Source organism: Oncorhynchus masou, chromosome 11 (genome assembly GCF_036934945.1).
Source record: "Oncorhynchus masou masou isolate Uvic2021 chromosome 11, UVic_Omas_1.1, whole genome shotgun sequence".
Classification (NCBI taxonomy): domain Eukaryota; kingdom Metazoa; phylum Chordata; class Actinopteri; order Salmoniformes; family Salmonidae; genus Oncorhynchus; species Oncorhynchus masou.
Genome location: NC_088222.1, coordinates 40,390,495 through 40,411,444, shown reverse-complemented (window position 1 = coordinate 40,411,444; position 20,950 = coordinate 40,390,495). Strand labels below are relative to the sequence as shown.

Genomic DNA, 20,950 nt, shown 5'->3' with positions numbered 1-20,950 from the left:
ACTGGTATCGTAAAAACCATGATAATGTACGTCAATGTTTACCATTTTGGTGCTGGCTCACGAGCAGGCCACTGAGGCCAGAAGCATTTACTAGCTCACTCTCTACTGCCATATACATCCTGTCCTACACACCTTTCCTTCCCTCATACTCTTTGTGCGTGTGTACACTTGTTTTCCTACACGTTTCAACATTTCACCTTAATGTCCTGAAAAGGTAGGAAAACAAAACCTTTTTTGAAAAGTTGACTTTTTGCAGGTCCTGAATTTGTTAAAATGCTATTTTAAGCTTAAGGGTTAGGTTTTAGGGTTAGGGGTTATGGAAAACATTTGACACTTCAAAAATTCCTGACATTTCACAAAAACACAGATGTGTGTGTGGCTACATTGAGTCAGTCAGTAGTGTCTTTCTAGTGGAGCCCACATGGTTGGCAGGGTTCCAGACTTCTGATAGTCCAATTCTGGCCCACTGACCCTGTGTGTGCGTGTGTGCGTTTTATTGTCTGTGTTGTGTATGTTGCTGTCATAGGATCTATCATAGTTGTACCATGATACGATAGAGAGCATTGTATTGAATTGTGTCATGATTCACATAAACGCCTTCCACCATGCTTTATGTATATGAGAGAGAGAGAGAGAGAGAGAGAGCGAGAGAGCGAGAGAGAGAGAGAGAGAGAGAGAGAGAGAGGGAGAGGGAGAGGGAGAGGGAGAGAGAGAGAGAGTCAATGATCCAGCAACTCCCAAAAATGGGAGTTTCAATGAAATTCCTTTGAGATTATATCTTAAAGTAGTAGGGGTTTCTAGCGTGTGTGTGTGTCGTGTGTGTGTGTGCGCAATCCCGACTAGGTGAAAAATCTGTCTGTGCCCTTGAGCAAGGCACTTAACCCTAATTGCTCTGGATAAGAGCATATGCTAAATGACAAAAATGGTAAATTCAACATGAAATGTTCATATTTGGTAGACTCAACATACACAAACTATTTTTGCGCCTTCACGACAAACATGATCCTTCGTCATGGATCCATATTAAAGTGTTTATGTGTGTGTCCCAGGTGTGTGCCTCCCGCCCCACGCCCCACCACGGCCCTCACCTGTGTGTTGCGGTGCTTCCCCTGCGAACCGTCCTGGGCTGGAAGTCCTTTCTTGCACCGCCCCCCCACCCCACCCAGCAACAGCAACGCCGTTGCCCCTGCAACTACCACCGTCTCCCAGGCAACTATCATCATGACACGCTCCAAGACCTTCCAAGCCTACCTGCCCAACTGCCACCGCACCTACAGCTGCATCCACTGTCGAGCACACCTGGCCAACCATGATGAGCTCATCTCCAAGGTAGGCCTTTTCTGCATGGACAAAAAAAAAGTTGAAATACAACTGTGAATAGGGAAGCTATGTGATGTGTATGAAGCTTTATGTCGTGTATGAAGCTGCAGGCCAGTGGTAGTTATACTCCATATTTTCACGGCTGTAAATCCTACTGATGACACACTGCCTAGCATCTACTGCAGGGCCTCAGTGTGTTTGTGTCTGTACGGTTGCAACCGAGAGTAGATTCTGCCTCAACGTGATTGCTTCCATTTGCTCCTTTGTTTGCCATAACATCAGATGTTCATCATGTTGCACCAGGATGACCAGGGTTCACTTTATTCCACCAGTTGTTTCCAATTGTGAGTATGAGGGCACAGAAACTGTGGTTCATAAACACAGTATATAGCCCTGACTTAATTAACCCACATGGCGGGATCATAGTCCATTTAGCTTTGTGTGCTACTATGAGAGAAATGAAGAAGGAAAAAGAAACCATGAAAGAGAGGGACGAGAGAGATCAGCATACTGTCCCCTCCTGGAACTCTCTAGACTAGAGCATCCTGGATAATATCCCTGGCATACAGACACACACACACACACACACACACACACACACACACACACACACACAACACACAACACACAACACACAACACACACACACACACACACACACACACACACACACACGGCCTCTCTCCCGGCTTTTCATAGACACTAGTGGGCTTTTAGTGTAAGCCAGCAGCACATCAAATCAGATTGACTGGATTCACTCTGCAAACACACAGTTTCCATGGAAGCAGCATGTTTGTGTCAGACTAAAATAAAGAGGGCAATGATAGCATACAGTTGAAGTCGGAAGTTTACATATACCTTAGTCAAATACATTTAAACTCAGTTTTTCACAATTTCTGACATTTATTCCTCGCAAGAATTCCCTGTCCTAGGTCAGTTAGGATCGCCACTTTATTTTAAGAATGTGAAATGTCAGAATAATTGTAGAGAGAATGAATTATTTCAGCCTTTATTTCTTCCATCACATTCCTAGTGGGTCAGAAGTTTACACACACTCATTTAGTATTTGGTAGCATTGCCTTTAAATTGTTTAACTTGGGTCAAATGTTTTGTGTAGCCTTCCACAAGCTTCCCACAATAAGTTGGGTGAATATTGGCCCATTCCTCCTGACAGAGCTGGTGTAACTGAGTCAGGTTTGTAGGCCTACTTGCTCACACACACTTTTTCAGTTCTACCCACACATTTTTTTATATGATTGAGGTCAGGGTTTTGTGATGGCCACTCCAATACCTTGGCTGATTTCTTTTGATTTTCCCATGATGTCCAGCAAAGAAGCACTGAGTTTGAAGGTAGGCCTTGAAATGCATCCACAGGTACACCTCCAATTGACTCAAATTATGTCAATTAGCCTATCATAAGCTTCTAAAGCCATGACATAATTTTCTGGAATTTTTCAAGCTGTTTAAAGGCACAGTCAATTTAGTGTATGTAAACTTCTGACCCACTGGAATTGTGATACAGTGAGTTAAAGGTGAAATAATCTGTAAACAATTGTTGTAAAAATTACTTGTGTCATGCACAAAGTAACTGACTTGCCAAAACTATAGTTTGTTAACAATACATTTGTGGAGTGGTTGAAAAAATTGTTTTAATGACTCCAACCTAAGTGTATGTAAACCCCCGACTTCAACTGTATGTGTGGATGGATGATTTTGTGTATGTGTATGTGAGAATCAAAGAGAACGAGAGTGAGGGAAAGAAAGAAGGAAGGAATGAGAGTTAGTGTGTGTATGTAGGAGGAAAAGTGTGTTTGCGTGTGTGCGTGTTCAAGAGCCACTGAACAAGCCTATTGGCACACGTGTTTTTCTGTTGCTCATTACAAAATATATATTTTAGTCTTGGAAGTGTGTTTCCTGACCGATTCCACATTTGGTTAATGATGTTTGTCCCCCATGAGACACTGTAGATGTGGAAGCCTATTTCACTTCCTCAAAATCCCCAGAATGAATCTAAGATAACTCATGAAATTTGTAATTAATTTTCTATGTTTTTGCCAAAGATGTTTTTGTTGCGCAATTTTACATCAAACTAAGGTGTTTGGTGCGACGTGTTGTCTTATGAAATGAAAGTTGGAGCTGCTGGGCAGGTCTGTCTCACTGTCTATGCTATTGGGGGCCCTTCAGGGGTGTGTGCTTATTCTCCTCCTGTATTCCCTGTTCACCCACGACTGCGTGGCCAAGCACAACTCCAACACCATCATTAAGTTGACGACACAACAGTGGTAGGCCTGATCACCGACAACGATGAGACAGTCTATAGGGAGGAGGTCAGAGACCCGGCAGTGTGGTGCCAGGACAACAACCTCTCCCTCAATGTGAGCAAGATAAAGGAGCTGATCGTGGACTACAGGAAAAGGAGGGCTGAACACACCCCCCCACACATCAACAGGGCTGTAGTTGAGCGGGTCGAGAGTTTCAAGTTCCTTGGTGTCCACATCACCAACAAACTATCATGGTCCAAACACACCAAGACAGTCATGAAGATGGCACAACAACACCTTTTCCCCCTCATGAGACTGAAAAGATTTGTCATGGGTCACCAGATTCTCGAAAAGTAAGGCACTACAGAGGGTTGTGCATACGGCCCAGTACATCACTGTGGCCAAGCTTCCTGCCATCCAGGACCTATATACTAGGCGGTGTCAGAGAAAGGCCAAAAAATTGTCAAAGACTCCAGTCACCCAAGTCATAGACTGTTCTCTCTGCTTCCGCACGGAAAGCGGTACCGGAGCGCCAAGTCTAGGTCCGAAAGGCGTCTCAACAGCTTTTACCCCCAAGCCATAACAATTAATCAAATGGCCACCCGGACTATTTACATTGGACCCCCCTTTGATTTTACACTGCTGCTACTTGCTGTGTGGCTCAGTCGGTAGAGCATGGCGCTTGCAACGCCAAGCGTCGTGGGTTCGATTCCCGCTGGGGCCATCCATATGTAAAAGTAGTGGCCCCAGCCGACTTGTAAGTCGCTTTGGACAAAAGCGTCTGCTAAATGGGATATATATATATATATATTTATATATATTATCTATGCATAGTCACTTTACCCCTACCTACATGTGCAAATTACCTCGACTGTACCACCTCACATTGACTCGGTACCAGTACCCCCTGTATTATGGCCTCGTTACTTTTTATTTAATTTTTTACTTTAGTAAATATTTTCTTAACTCTATTTCTTGAACTGCATTTTTGGTTAAGGGCTTGTAAGCATTTCACGTTAAGGTCTACACCTGTTATATTTGGCGCATGTTACCAAATTATATTTGGCGCATGTTACCAAATTATATTTGGCGCATGTTACCAAATTATATTTGGCGCATGTGACCAAATCACATTTGGCGCATGTGATTTAATTGGATCAAGGGCAATCGCCGCAGAGCTTCACCCAATGTGACTGGGCAAATGGACATAGTCAAATCAAAACCCAACCTACATTATTTATCTGTTGTGATGCAAAGATGTTCCAAACTCCGTTTTCGACGAGACTGACTTTATGACCAAAAGTGTCCTATTTAGACTTGGTAGTCTAGTTTGACACCAGAATAACTGTTTCAGACTCATATCGATGCCACAGGTCCCTTTCACATGGATTTGTTACTTTTCAAAGGCAGCTGCTTTTTAAACCATAGAGATTTGTCTGCAGTATATTAGATAGCCACTTCTCAGCTCCACTCTCTCATCATAACCTCTGTCCCAGCAGGTATTAAAGACACCACTAGGTCTCATTCAGGGGTCAACCCACTTCCTTTGTCTGGGCTCTAGCCTCTAGCCCTGTCCTGATTGGCTAGTGTTCAGTTTCTGGTGTGGAGTACAGCCATCCATCCCTTTGGCTATGACTGTGATGTGGCAGTTGCCCAGTGCAGACCTGTTCTGTGTACATCACCCTCATGAATGACACCTGGTGGCTACAAAGCTTCCCACATGTCACAGTGCGAGCACACTACCCTCGGGAAAAGCAGCCAGTCATAAAGCCTCCTCCCTCAAGTCTGTTTTCATTATGGCCATGTTGTAGGGCAGAGCTCTGGCTCATCCAGTCAAAAGGAGGCTTGTAATTGTATGTGCCTCCTGGGAGTTTCCTTGTAGTTGTAGAACATACACACAAAAGCTTGAGTTGATATAGGTTAAAGGTACAGTACCAGTCAAAAGTTTGGACACAGCAACTGATTCCAGGGTTTTTCTTAATTTTGACTATTTTCTACATAGTGAAGATATCAAACTATGAAATAGCACGTATGGGAATCATGTAGTAACCAAATAAGTGTTAAACGAATCAAAATATATTTAATATTCAGATTCTTCTAAGTAGCCACCCTTTGCCTTGATGAAAGCTTTGCACACTCTTGGCATTCTCTCAACCAGCTTCATGAGGTAGTTCCCTGGAATGCATTTCAATTAACAGGTGTGCCCTTGTTAAAAGTTAATTTGTGGAAGAACAGCTCAAATCAAATTAAATTGTATTGGTCACATACACATGGTTAGCAGATGTTAATGCGAGTGTAGCGAAATGCTTGTGTTTCTTGTTCTGACAGTGCAGTAATATCTAACAAGTAATCTAACAATTCCACAGCAACTACCTAATACACACGAATCTAAAGGGATGGAATAAGAATATGTCATATATGGATGAGCGATGACCGAGCGTCATAGGCAAGATGCAATAGATGGTATAAAATACAGTATATACATATGAGTAATGTAAGATATGTAAACATTATTAAAGTGGCATTATTTAAAGTGACTACTGATCCATTTATTAAAGTGGCTAATGATTCGAGTCTGTATGTAGGCAGCAGCCTCTCTGTGTTAGTGATGGCTGTTTAACAGTCTGGTGGCCTTGAGATAGAAGCTGTTTTTCAGTCTCTCGGTCCCTGCTTTGAAGCACCTGTACTGACCTCTCCTTCTGGATGATAGCGGGGTGAACAGGCAGTGGCTCGGGTGTTTGTTGTCCTTGATGATCTTTTTGGCCTTCCTGTGACATAGGGTGCTGTATGTGTCCTGGAGGGCAGGTAGTTTGCCCCCGGTGATGCGTTGTGCAGACCTCACCCCCCTCTGGAGAGCCTTGCAGTTGAGGACCGTGCAGTTGGTGTACCAGGCGGTGATACAGCCTGACAGGATGCTCTCAATTGTGCATCTGCAAAAATTATTCAGCCTGCTGAGGTTGAAGAGGCGCTGTTGCACCCTCTTCACCACACTGTCTGTGTGGGTGGACCATTTAAGTTTGTCTGTAATGTGTACGTCGAGGAACTTAAAACCTTTCACTTTTTTCACTGCTGTCCCGTCGATGTGAATAGGGGGGTGCTACCTCTGCTTTTTCCTGAAGTCCACGATCATCTCCTTTGTTTTGTTGACATTGATTGAGAGGTTGTGTTCCTGACACCACACTCTGACTGCCCTCATCTCCTCCCTGTAGGCTGTCTGGTCGTTGTTGGTGATCAAGCCCACTACTGTTGTGTCATCTGCAAACTTTATGATTGAGTTGCCACCCTAGACCCACTTCAGTTTGCACACCGCCCCAACAGGTCCACAGACGATGCAATCGCCATCACACTGCCCTATCCCATCTGGACAAGAGGAATACCTATGTAAGAATGCTGTTCATTGGGCCTCCCGGGTGGCGCAGTGGTTAAGGGCGCTGTACTGCAGCGCCAGCTGTGCCATCAGAGATTGGAGATCACAATTGGCCTAGCGTCGTCCGGGTTAGGGAGGGCTTGGTCGGTAGGGATGTCCTTGTCTCATCGCGCACCAGCGACTCCTGTGGCGGGACGGGCGCAGTGCGTGCCAACCAAGGTTGCCAGGTACACGGTGTTTCCTCCGGCACATTGGTGCGGCTGGCTTCCGGGTTGGATGTGCGCTGTGTTAAGAAGCAGTGCGGCTGGTTGGGTTGTGTATCGGAGGACACATGACATTTTCAACCTTCGTCTCTCCCGAGCCCGTACGGGAGTTGTAGCAATGAGACAAGATAGTAGCTACTACAACAATTGGATACCATGTAATTGGGGAGAAAAAGGGGTAAACATTGTTTTTTTAAAGAATGCTGTTCATTGACCACAGCTCAGCCTTCAACACCATTGTATCCTCCAAGCTCATCATTAAGATCGGGGGGCTTGGTTCTGAACCGCCACCCTGTGCAACTGGGTCCTGGACTTCCTGACGGGCAGCCCCCAGGTGGTGAAGGTGGGCAACAACATCTCCACTACGGGGCCCCACAAGGGTGCGTGCTCAGCTCTCTCCTGTACTCCCTGTTCCCCCAAGAACGCGTGGCCATGCAAGCCTGTAACTCAATCATCAATTTTGCAGATGACACAACAGTGGTATGCCTGATTACCAACAACAACAAGACAACCTAAAGGGAGGAGGTGAGGGCCCTGGCGGAGTGGTGCCAGGAAAATAACCTCTCCCTCAATGTCAACAAAATGAAGGAGCTGATCGTGGACTTCAGGAGACAACAGAGGGAGCATACCCGCATCCACATCGAAGAGGCCGCAGTAGAGAAGCTGAAAAGCTTCAAGTTCCTACAAGTACACATCACTGACAATGTGAAATGGTCCACCCACACAGACAGTGTGGTGAACAGCCCCTAAGACCCTCACAAACTTTTACAGATGCACCACTGAGCGCATCCTGTCGGGCTGTATCACCGCCTGGTATGGCAACTGCACTGTCCGCAAACGCAGGGCTCTCCAGAGGGTGGTGCGGACAGCCCAACGCATCACCGGGAGCACACTGCCTGCCGTTCAGGACATTACAGCACCCGGTGTCACAGGAAGGCCAAGAAGATCGTCAAGGACTTCAGCCAACCGAGCCACGGTCTGTTCACCCCGCTATCATCCAGAAGGCGAGGTCATTACAAGTGCATCAAAGCTGGGACCGAAAAACTGCTTATGTCGCAAGGCCATCAGACTATTAAATACTAGCATCACTAGCATCACTAGCAGGCCTCCACCCAGTACCCTGCCCTGAACTTAGTCACTGTCACGAGCCGGCTACCACCCGGTTACTCATCCCTGCACCTTAGAGGCTGATGCCCTATGTACATACTGTAGACATGGAACACTGGTCATTTTAATCATGTTTACATAGTGTTTTTCCCATTTCATATGTATATACTGTATTCTAGTCAAGGCCATCCTATTCAACAATTTCTGCACATTTACTATTCTATCCACATATTCTTCAGATATACTATTTGTTCTATCCTCATACTGTCCATAATGTCTATACATCCCATCACATAATATAAAATATAATATATACAGTGCATTCAGAAAGTATTCAGACCCCTTTACTTTTTCCAATTTGTTTTACATTATAGCCTTGTTCTAAAATGAATTAAATTGTTTTTTCCCTTCATCAATCTACACACAATACCGCATAATGACAAAGCAAAAACAGTTTTTTAGAAATGTTTGCAAATGTAAAAAAAAATATATATATATATATATATATATATATATATATATATATATATATATATATATATATATATATATAGACCCTTTACTCAGTACTTTGTTGAAGCACCTTTGTCAGCGATTACAGCCTTGAGTCAAATGAAATCCAATTTTTATTAGTCACATGCGCCGAATACAACCTTACCGTGAAATGCTTACTTATAAGCCCTTAACCAACAATGCAGTTCATCAGTGTCCCATCCACGTGACGGTTGAGCTAACTTAGGCTAAGGTGAGCATCAGGTTGTAAGTAACAAGAACATTTTAAAAGAACATTTCCCAGGACATAGACATATCTGATATTGGCAGAAAGCTTAAATTATTGTTAATCTAACTGCACTGTCCAATTTACAGTAGCTATTACAGTGAACAAATACCATGCCATTGTTTGAGGAGTGTGCACAATTTTGAACATGAACAGTTATTAATAAACAAATTGGGCACATTTGGGCATTCTTGATACAACATTTTGAACAGAAATGCAAACGGTTTATTGGATCAGTCTGAAACTTTACACATACACTGCTGCCGTCTAGTGGCCTAAATCTAAATTGCACCTGGGCTGGAAAAATACATTATGGCCTTTATCTTGCATTTCAAAGATGATGTTACAAAATAATGTTTTTTTTTCTTTGTATAATCTTTTACCATATCTATTGTGTTATATTCTCCTACATTCCTTTCACATTTCCACAAACTTCGAAGTGTTTCCTTTCAATTGGTACCATAGGTACTAACTGCCTGAGCTACAAGCAGTTAGATTTGGGTATGTCATTTTAGGTGAAAAATTGGAATAAAGAGGTGGATCCTTAAGAGGCTAAGAAAATATTTACTAAATAAACTACATTAAAAAAAAATATGAAGAAAAAATGTAACACAAGAAAATTACATAACAATAACAAGGCTATATAAAGGGGGTACTGGTATTGAGTCAATGTGCGGGTATAAGCCGATGTGAAATGGCTAGCTAGTTAGTGCGGTGCGCGCTAATGGCGTTTCAATCGGTGACATCACTCTCTCTGAGACCTTGAAGTAGTTGTTCCCCTTGGGGGGAAAAGAAGCAGCGGCTTTTGTTGAGAGATGGATAACGATTCTTTGAGGGTGGCTGTTGTCGATGTGTGCAGAGGGTCCCTGGTTCGAGCCCAGGTAGGGGCGAGGAGGGGGACGGAAGCTACACTGTTACACGGGGGTACAGGTTAGTCGAGATCATTTGTAAAGTGACTGTGCATAGATAATAAACAGCGAGTAGCAGCAGCGTAAAAAAACAAAAGGGGAGGGGGTGGTTGTCAATGTAAATAGTCTGGGTGGCCATTTGACTAATTGTTCAGCAGTCTTATGGCTTGGGGGTAGAAGCTGTTGAGGAGCCTTTTGGTCCTAGACGTGGTGCTCTACTTGCCGTGCGGTAGCAGAGATAACAGTCTATGGCTGGAGTCTTTCACATTTTTTGGGGCCTTTGTCTAACACCGCCTAGTAAATAAGGTCCTGGATGTCAGGAAGCTTGGCCCCAGTGATGTACTGGGCCACATGCACTACCCTCTGTAGTGCCTTATGGTCAGATGCCCGAGCAGTTGCCATACCAGGTGGTGATACAACCGGTCAAGATGCCGGATGGTGCAACTGTATAACTTTTTGAGGATCTGAGGACCCGTGACAAATCTTTTCAGTCTCATGGGGGGGGGGGTCTCATGTGCCCTCTTCACAACTGTCTTGGTGTGTTTGGACCATGATAGTTCGTTGGTGATGTGGACACCAAGGAACTTAACTCTCAACCCCTCCACTTCAGCCCGCCAATATTAATAGGGGCCTTTTCAGCCCTCCTTTTCCTGTAGTCCATGATAAGCTCCTTTGTCTTGCTCACATTGAGGGAGAGGTTTGTTGTCCTGCCAGGTCTCTGACCTCCTCCCTATTGGCGGCCTCATCATTATCAGTGATCAGGCCTACCACTGTTGTGTCGTCAGCAAACTTAATGATGGTGTTGGAGTCGTGCTTGGCCACACAGTCGTGGGTGAAAATGGAGTACAGGACGGGACTAAGCAAGCACCCCTGAGGGGCCCCAGTGTTGAGGATCAGCGTGGCAGATGTGTTGCTGCCTACCCTTACCACCTGGGGGCAGCCCATCAGGATCCAGTTGCAGAGGGAGGTGTTTAGTCCCAGGGTCCTTAGCTTAGTGATGAGCTTTGTGGGCACTATGGTGTTGAATGCTGAGCTGTGGTCAATGAATGGCATTCTCACATAGGTGTTCCTTTTGTCCAGGTGGGAAAGGGCAGTGTGGAGTGTGATTGAGATTGTGTCATCTGTGGATCTGTTATGCGAATTGGAGTGGGTCTAGGGCTTCCGGCATTATGGTGTTGATGTGAGCCATGACCAGCCTTTCAATGAACTTCTTGGCTACTGACATGAGTGCTATGGGGTGGTAATAATTTAGGCAGGTTACCTTCACTTTCTTGGACACAGTGACTATGTTGGTCTGTTTGAAACATGTAGGTATTACAGACTCGGTCAGGGAGAGGTTGAAAATGTCAGTGACGACACTTGCCAGTTGGACTGCGCATGCTTTGAGTACATGTCCTGGTAATCCGTCAGCCCCTCGGCTTTGTGAATGTTGACCTGATTAAAGGTCTTGCTCACATTGGCTACGGCTCTCATGCATGCTTCAGTGTTTGACTCGAAGCGAGCATAAAAGGCATTTAGCTCGTCTGGTAAGGCTCGCGTTACTGGGCAGCTTGTGGCTGGGTTTCCCTTTGTAGTCCGTAATATTTTTCAAGCCCTGCCACATCCCGACGAGCGTCAGAGCCGGTGTAGTAGGATTCAATCTTAGTCCTGTATCGACGTTTTGCCTGTTTGATGGTTCATCTGAGGGCATAGCGGAATTTCTTATAAGCGTCCGGATTAGTGAAAAGCGACAACTCAAGCCTTCGGTGCGGTTGTTGCCTGTAATCCAAGGCTTCTGGTTGTAAAATGTACATACGGTCAATGTGGGGGTGATGTCATCGATGCACTTATTGATGAATCCGGTGACTGAGGTGGTATACTCCTCAATACAATTGGATGAATCCCTGAACATATTCCAGTCTGTGCTAGCAAAACAGTCCTGTAGCGTAGCATCTGCGTCATCTGACCACTTCCGTATTGAGCAATTCACTGTTACTTCCTGCTTTAGTTTTTGCTTGTAAGCTTGAATCAGGAGGATAGAATTATGGTCAGATTTGACAAATGGAGGGCGAGAGAGAGAGCTTTGTATGCGTCTCTGTGTGTTGAGTAAAGGTGATCTTGATCTTGTTTTTCCTCTGGTTGCACATATCACATGCTGGTAGAAATGATGTAAAACGGATTTAAGTTTGCCAGCATTAAAGTCCCTGGCAACTAGGAACGCCGCTTCTGGATGAGCATTTTCTTGTTTGGTTATGGCCCTATACAGCTCGTTGAGTGCGGTCTTAGTGCCAGCGTCAGTTTGTGGTGGTAAATAGACGGCTACGAATAATATAGATGAGAACTCTCTTGGTAGAAAGTGTGGGCTACAGCTTATCATGAGGTATTCTACCTCAGGCGAGCAATGCCTCGAGAATTCTTTGATATTAGACGCGCACCAGTAGTTATTGACAAATACACACACACCCCCGCCCCTTGTCTTACCAGATGTAGCTGCTTGGGTATGTTGCTACAAGCTTGGCACACTTGTATTTGGGGAGTTTCTCCCATTATTCTCTGCAGATCCTCTCAATCTCTGTCAGGTTGGATGGGGAGCTTCTCTGCACAGCTATTTTCAGGTCTCTCCAGAGATGTTCAATCGGGTTCAAGTCCGGGCTCTGGCTAGGCTACTCAAGGTCATTCTCAGACTTGTCCCTAAGCGACTCATGTGATGTCTTGGCTGTGTGCTTAAGGTCGTTGTCCTGTTGGAAGGTGAACCTTCTCACCAGCCTGAGGTCCTGAGAGCTGTGGAGTGGGTTTTCATCAAGGATCTCTCTGTACTTTTCTCCAGTCATCTTTCTCTCGATCCTGACTAGTCTCCCAGTCCCTGCTGCTGAAAAACATCCCCACAGCATGATGCTTCCACCACCATGCTCCACCGTAGGGATGGGATTGGCCAGGTGATGAGCGGTGCCTGGTTTCCTCCAGGCCTGACACTTGGCATTCAGGCCAAAGAGATCAATCTTGGCTTCATCAGACCAGAGAATCTTGTTTCTCATGGTCGGAGAGTCCTTTAAGTGCCTTTTGGCAAACTCCAAGCGGGCTGTCGTGCCTTTTACTGAGGAGTGGCTTCCGTCTGGCCACTACCATAAAGGCCTGATTGGTGGAGAGCTGCAGAGATGGTTGCCCTTCTGGAAGATTCTCCCATCTCCACAGAGTATCTCTGGAGTTCTGTCAAAGTGACAATCGGGTTCTTGGTCACCTCCCTGACAAAGGCCGTTCTCCCCGATTGCTCAGTTTGGCAGGTAGCCAGCTCTAGGAAGAGTCTTGGTGGTTCCAAACTTCTTCCATTTAAGAATGATGGAGGCCACTGTGTTCTTGGGGACCTTCAAGGCTGCAGAAATGTTTTGGTGCCCTTCCCCAGATCTGTGCCTCGATGCAAGAGATGCTCGGAGCTCTACGGACAATTCCTTCGACCTCATGGCTTGGTTTTTGCTCTGACGAGCACTGTCAACTGTGGGACCTTATATAGACAGGTGTGTGCCTTTCCATATCATGTCCAATCAATTACATTTACCACAGGTGGACTCCAATCAAGTTGTAGAAACATCTCAAGGATGATCAATGGAAACAGGATGCACCTGAGCACAATCGAGTCTCATTGCAAAGGGTCCGAATACTTATGTAAATAAGGTATTTCAGTTTTTTTGCAAAAAAATCGGAAAACCTTTCTTCACTTCATCATTATGGGGTATTTTGTGTAGATTGATAAAGAAAAAAATATTAGGGTTTAAGTGAGACTATTTATGGCAGCGCCAATCTTTTTGACCAAGTTACTCATGGCCTCATGTTTCTGTGTGCTAAATTTGAAAAAAGTGAATTATCTGTGCTTGAGTTAACAATAATGAACATATAAACAATATTTTCTGAGTGGGATAGAGAATGGGATACCTTTGTTTTAGGAACATGCTATGCCATCTGTCTGCTTTGAAGCTGTGTAAGACAAATGAAAAAAACAACCGACCATTCTAAATGTCTACTCCTGTGATAGTAATGTATGGCTTTTCTCATCCTGTTCTCTCTCTTTCTCGTCCAGTCTTTCCAAGGAAGTCAAGGCCGAGCATACCTGTTCAACTCAGTGTAAGTACCTGAGCACATTAACATAACATTATAACATTATAACATTAACATTATCCCCCCCCCCCTCTCAGGGTGAACGTGGGGTGTGGACTAGCAGAAGAGAGGGTTCTGTTGACAGGGCTTCATGCGGTTGCTGATATCTACTGTGAAAACTGTAAAACCACACTGGGCTGGAAATACGTGAGTAGCTAATTACATAGGAATCCCCTACAAACAGTTCTGTATACATATAGGTGTATAACACATCTATAGACATAAATGCTCCACATTGCTGGGGTCCCTGACTCTGCTTTGTGGCTAACTATGTGGGTTAAGGTGTGTGTGCGTGTGTGCGTGCGTGCGTGCGTGCTTGGGTGGAGGTCAGGGAGAGAAACCCGGACGGTACGCGGCCTTGTGGTGTTTTATGGCGCTGCCATCTGTGTGATATTATTATTAATATCATCCACGAGGCCTGATGTTCCCGCACTGTCACACTGCCAAAGGTGCTGCTGCTGACCTAGTACACTTATCAATGGGGGGGATAATCAGCACAGAAACACACTATTGCACTCTCCCACACACAATCACTCACACACTCAAATACACACACACACAATTCAATTTCACTTACTGACTCTCGCGCGCACACATACACAATCACTCACACTGAGATTACATATAGAACAACAAGAGAGATTACCCCAGATAGAAAACATCAAGGCACTGTTTACATTAATGAAAATGCTTCATCCGTTCACTAATGTTTGTGACTGTCTCTCTCCCCTCCTTCCCATTCTCGGTCCCTGTCTCTCTCTCTATCCTCTTCTCCCTCTCCTTTATTTCTACCCCCACTGTATCCCCCCCCCCCAATCTCCGCAGGAGCATGCCTTTGAGAGCAGTCAGAAGTACAAGGAGGGGAAGTTCATTATCGAGCTGGCCCACATGATCAAGGACAATGGCTGGGACTGAGTGGGTAGACCTAGTGTTGGAGAGGCGTGGCTTAGCTGTAGGGCACAGCTCAGTGTTGGACTCACCAATAAGGTTTACTGCTAGCTCATCCATGTGACCCTATCCACCTGACATGCAGTTCATGTACCCCCACAATACATAGTTGTAGGGGCGTCTGTGTGCATGTGTGCTTGTGTGTTTACAAAAATGATAAATCATTTCCAGTGTACAGAATATCCAGAAATGCACACACGCACACACACAGTGGCTCAGAGACATGTTTGTATTCACACTGCATGTTGATGCTTGTCCCAGGCCTCAGGGTGGACAGGAGACCACAGGTTAAGTGTTATAGGTCATAGGTAATGTTCTATCTGGGGGGTGAATGAGATGGACAATGAACATCGTACTGGACGGACAAGGATGTTCCCCCAAGACCCACCAACACTACAATGAGGTGAAAAAAAATATATTTTTTTTTAACCTACGATCACCCTCACTACCCTATGTGGATCCTTCCACCTTCACACACACATGGAAGACACAAACCACCCAACCAATCAACCAGAATCACCAGACTTCTTGTAGCCTGAAATCGTCCAAAACTCCCTTTGAGGGATTGAAACTGATTGCCAGAAAACTGCTTGACTGTTCATCTGGAAAAATACATATTTTGCTGTTCTTTGTTTTTTTTATTTATTCGAACATGAGTTTAAGGTATTGATTTATTTATGAATTTATTTGGTGTTTGGGGACAATCTCCCCTTCTACTCCCTTTGTTCAAAGGTAGCAGCTTTTTAGTTCCTCCCTCACGGTAGCAATCTTAAAAATTAGGTGTCACTCAAGTTGTCGTCCTTTTGCCTTTCTGAGTGTGCTGTTACCACCCTCTGTAAATGTTTCAGTAATGGTGATGTGTGCAATGAACAGTGGCGGAGTGCAAGAGGTTTTCATGTCACCTTGGAAAAGAGACAGAATAAAAGTTAGATGGCACCTTTAGCTCTTTTCGGTTTCAAAATAATGCTCAAAGCTGGCATTATAACGGTGATGCAAACTGATGATGAAATGAGGCAAGTGGAGTGCCTTGTGTCTCGACACTGATCTAAAGTTAGTGTTGTGTTTCCCCCCTAGTGGTTGAGGTGAAGATATGGAGAGGGTTACCTGATTCTAGATCTATTTCTATAGCTAATTCTGGAGCTTCGCAGATTGATGTTTGTGAACTGGTAGTTCTCTGTTTACCTGGTTCTGCCTCCTCCACTGCCTCCTCGCTTATTTGTTTTGCTGGTTTTACGAGATTAGAGAAAATACCAACAGTTAAAATTAACTTTCTACAGTCTGGAACAGGAGAACCAATTGAAATCAACAGAATGTGACTGACAGTGGAAATACCCAATCAGAGGGTGTCACACATCCCAGCACAACAACCAAAGGCTCCCCCATCAACAATACATTGATCAAACAATGGACCTGCCTAGATTGCTTGTATCAGGAAGTTGCAGAATGAAAGATTGTGATTGGCCCAGAGCCACTGTCGAACCCTGGGCTTTCTCTGTGAGATAATGCATTGTTTGGTTGAGACAATTACAATGTTAATACCTGTATATTCACTATGAACATACGCATTATTATTATATAACGATAAACTGTATTACACCATGTAAATAGCCATATTCAATGTTTTATTTATTTATTCAATTGATGATTATGTATGCTCTGCTGTCTGTCTTGGGACACCTTGTGGGACAGTTAGATTTCCTACTTTTTTACTATTTGAAAATGTATTTTTCGTGTGTCTTTTGTAAAGGAAGGAATGTTAATGGCAATATATGGGACTCAATAAAGATTCTTATTTGATTGATCTGAAGAAAAAGGCCAAAGTACGTTTTATACTCACCTGGTTGCCAGTCTTGTTTTGTACTTGAGCCAACTTTGGCTTTTGAGATGAACAACAACCAGAAATGAGCTGGAATAAACAGAAACAGATCTGGCAACCAGGCTAATTGTATCGTACATATGTTTTGACTTTCCAGCTGTTGGACCACTATGGATTTCAGAGAAACCTGCATAACCGATAACTGTTCATGCATATATGTATTATCCCATGAAGCAAAAGCATTTGTTCCAACATCTGCCTGACTCAAAAGGCTGGTACATAATGTGTAAAAGTAGATACGGTTAGACATTTTGAACATTGGATGTCTGAAGAGGATATTAGCCGCAGCTGGTTATCATCACCGGGCTCTCCATTGTGCCCGGGCCTCCCACTCTATCTCCATAGCAGCAGATTGTGGGGCAGGGTCTCCTAGCAACTGGGTTCCAGGGGCAATAGTGTGAATGGTTGGTATTAGTGTTGCCTGTCATCCCTGACTGGTACTCGGCATCATGGCACAATGCAACAGACAAATTGTGGGTTGTTGTCTCTCCCTAATATATTCATTTGAGTGGTTTGTTTAGGGACAGAAATGCTTTGTTGGGATATGTATGCATGGCTCGTACTTGAGCCAAGATTAGAGCATTGAAAGCAGTGGAAGGTAAGCATGAAAGTTTGAGTTGCATGTGAATATCCCATTAGAGGGAATGAATTATGTTGCCGTAATGTTAGAATCATACACAATCCCTTGAATTACTTAAAATATAACTTATCTGATACAGTATTTAACGTTAATAAGCTATGCTGCAGGGGCACTGGGTTACTAAAACGCCGGACCCAACCTGCTAACCACTACATCAACAAACATTTAATTTAGTTTGAGATCCATTATCAGTCTCTTAGTCCCAAAGCCATAACATTATGTGCTATAGATAGTCATGTACAATGGACCTATGGCTTTGTCACATACTGTACTCTTCTATGAGAGTCCTTCATGAACATTGAGAGCAGAGTTACCTCTCTCTTGCTGCTGCTGCTCTATTTTTGTTGGTCCTGTCCTCAGAAACCACATGCTCTTTCCTGTCTGCGGGGCTAATTGGTGTGGAGTGGGGTTTTTTTGTTGGAAAGAGTGAACGTATGTATGAGAGGGATTTTCTTGAGGGATGGGGGTTAGGTGGGATGTACTTTTAATTCAGTAGTACAGCCCAGTAGAGGTTTAGAGGTGTGTGTGATCTTGAATTAGCAATGGTGAGTAGTCTTGCCATTGTGTGTGTGTGTGTGTGTGTGTGTGTGTGTGTGTGTGTGTGTGTGTGTGTGTGTGTGTGTGTGTGTGTGTGTGTGTGTGTGTGTGTGTGTGTGTGTGTGTGTGTGTGTGTGTGTGTGCACGCACGTCACTGACGTCTCTTCACACAGACAGTGTGGTGAAGAAGGTGCAACAGTGCCTCTTCAACCTCAGGGGGCTGAATAAATTAATATTGACCCCTAAGACCCATAAACTTCTTCAGATGCATCATTGAGAGCATCCTGTTGGGCTGTATCACCGCCTGGTATGGGCTGTCCAGAGGGTGGTGTGGTCAGCCCGACACATTATGGGGCGAATATCTAAAGCACCTGGTTTCACAGGAAGACCAAGAAGATCACCAAGGACCTCATCCAACCTAGCCACGGCCTGTTCACTCCTACCATCTAGAAGGAGGAGACAATACAGGAACATCAAAGCTGGGACCGAGAGGTTGATAAACAGCTTCTTTCTCCAGGCCATCAGACTGTTAAAGAGTCCCCACTAGCCTGCCTCCTCTCAGTACCCTGCCCTGAACCTTAGTCACTGTAACTTGCCGGCTACCACCCTGTACTGTACCCAGCACCTTAAGAGACTGCTGTGCACTATAGAGTAATTGAACACTAGTCGCTTTAATAATGTTTACATTCTGTTTTACGCACTTTATATATATACATATATGAATAGAAAAGGCGTGTACAGCAGTGGTTGTATAGGATGAGCCATTATTAGAATTATTATTAGAATGTACACACCTTTTCTATTCATATACAGTTCATACTGTCTATACACACCATTATTATACATACAGTTGAATTTGGAAGTTTACATACACTTAGGTTGGAGTCATTAAAACTCACTTTTCAACCACTCCACAAACTTCTTGTTAACAAACTATGGTTTTGGCAAGTCGGTTAGGACATCTACTTGGTGTATGACACAAGTAATTTTTCCAATAATTGTTTACAGACAGATTATTTCACTTATATTTCACTGTATCACAATTCCAGTGGGTCAGAAGTTTACATACACTAAGTCGACTGCCTTTAAAAACCTGGAAAATTCCAGAAAATAATGTCATGGCTTTAGAAGCTTCTGATAGGCCAATTGACATCATTTGAGTCAATTGGAGGTGTACCTGTGGATGTATTTCAAGGCCTACCTTCAAACTCAGTGCCTCTTTGCTTGACATCATGGGAAAATCAAAAGAAATCAGCCAAGACCTCAGAAAAAAAGGTAGAGCTCCACAAGTCTGGTTCATCCTTGGGAGCAATTTCCAAACACCTAAAGGTACCATGTTTATCTGTACAAACAATAGTATGCAAGTATAAACACCATGGGACCATGCAGCCGTCTTACCACTCAGGAAGGAGACACGTTCTGTCTCTTAGAGATTAACATACTTTGGTGCGAAAAGTGCAAATCAATCCCAGAACAACTGCAAAGGCCCTTGTGAAGATGCTGGAGGAAACAGGTACAAAATTATCTATATCCACAGTAAAACAAGTCCAATATCGGCATAACCTGAAAGGCTGCTCAGCAAGGAAGAAGGCACTGCTCCAAAACCGCCATAAACAAGACAGACTATGGTTTGCAACTGCACATCGGGGCAAAGATTGTACTTTTTGAGAAATTCCCCTGGTCCTATGAAACAAATATAGAACTGTTTGGCCATAATGTTATATTTGGAGGGAAAAGGGGGATGCTTACAAGCCGAAGAACACCATCCCAACCCTGAAGCACAGGGGTTGCAGCATCATGTTGTGGGGGTGCTTTGCTGCAGGAGGGACTGGTGCACTTCACAAAATAGATGGCTTCATGAGGAAGGAAAATTGTGTGGATATATTGAAGCAACATCTCAAGACATCAGTCAGGAATTTAAGCTTGGTTGCAAATGGGTCTTCCAAATGGACAATGACCCCAAGCATACTTCCAAAGTTGTGTCAAAATGGCTTAAGGACAACAAAGTCAAGGTATTGGAGTGGCCATCACAAAGCCCCGACCTCAATCAGATAGAAAATGTGTTGGCAGAACTGAAAAAGTGTGTGCGAGCAAGGAGGCCTACAAACCTGACTCAGTTACACCAGCTCTGTCAGGAGGAATGTGTGTATACATATACACACACACAGTACCAGTCATAAGTTTGGACACACCTATTAATTCCAGGGTTTTTCTTTATTTTGACTATTTTCTACATTGTAGATAATAGTGAAGACATCAGAACTATGAAATAACACATATGGAATCGTGTAGTAACCAAAAAAGTGTTGAAAAATCAAAATATATTTTAGATGTTAGATTCTTCAAAGTAGCCACCATTTGCCTTGATGACAGCTTTGTACACTCTTGGCATTCTCTCAACCAGCTTCATGAGGTGTAATGCATTTCAATTAACAGGTGTGCCTTGTTAAAAGTTATATTGTGGTATTTCTTTCCTTCTTAATGTGTTTGTTCCAATCAGTTGTGTTGTAACAAGGTAGGGTAGTATACAGAAGATAGCCCTAGTTGGTAAAAGACCAAGTCCATATTATGGCAAGAACAGTTCAAATAAGCAAAGAGAAATTACAGTCCATCATTACTTTAAGACATGAAGGTCAGTCAATCCGGAACATTTCAAGAACTTTCTTCAACTGTTACAGAAACCATCAGGCGCTATGATGAAACTGGCTCTCATGAGGACCGCCATAGGAAACGAAGGCCGAGTTACCTCTGCTGCAGAGGAAAAGTTAATCAGAGTTAACTACAACTCAGATTGCAGCCCAAATAAATGCTTCACAG

At 44.0% G+C, this 20,950-nt stretch overlaps 1 protein-coding gene across 1 annotated transcript; it reads left to right on the top strand.

The window, feature by feature from the left end:
* Positions 1 to 869: 869 nt before the first annotated feature.
* On the top strand, positions 870 to 16,893 carry LOC135548701 (protein yippee-like 1). Its single transcript, XM_064978551.1, has 4 exons — positions 870 to 1,329; positions 14,056 to 14,099; positions 14,171 to 14,279; positions 14,958 to 16,893. Exons 1-4 carry the CDS (start codon positions 907 to 909, stop codon positions 15,045 to 15,047), a joined length of 666 nt encoding a protein of 221 aa, XP_064834623.1. The 5' UTR covers positions 870 to 906; the 3' UTR covers positions 15,048 to 16,893.
* Positions 16,894 to 20,950: the final 4,057 nt, after the last annotated feature.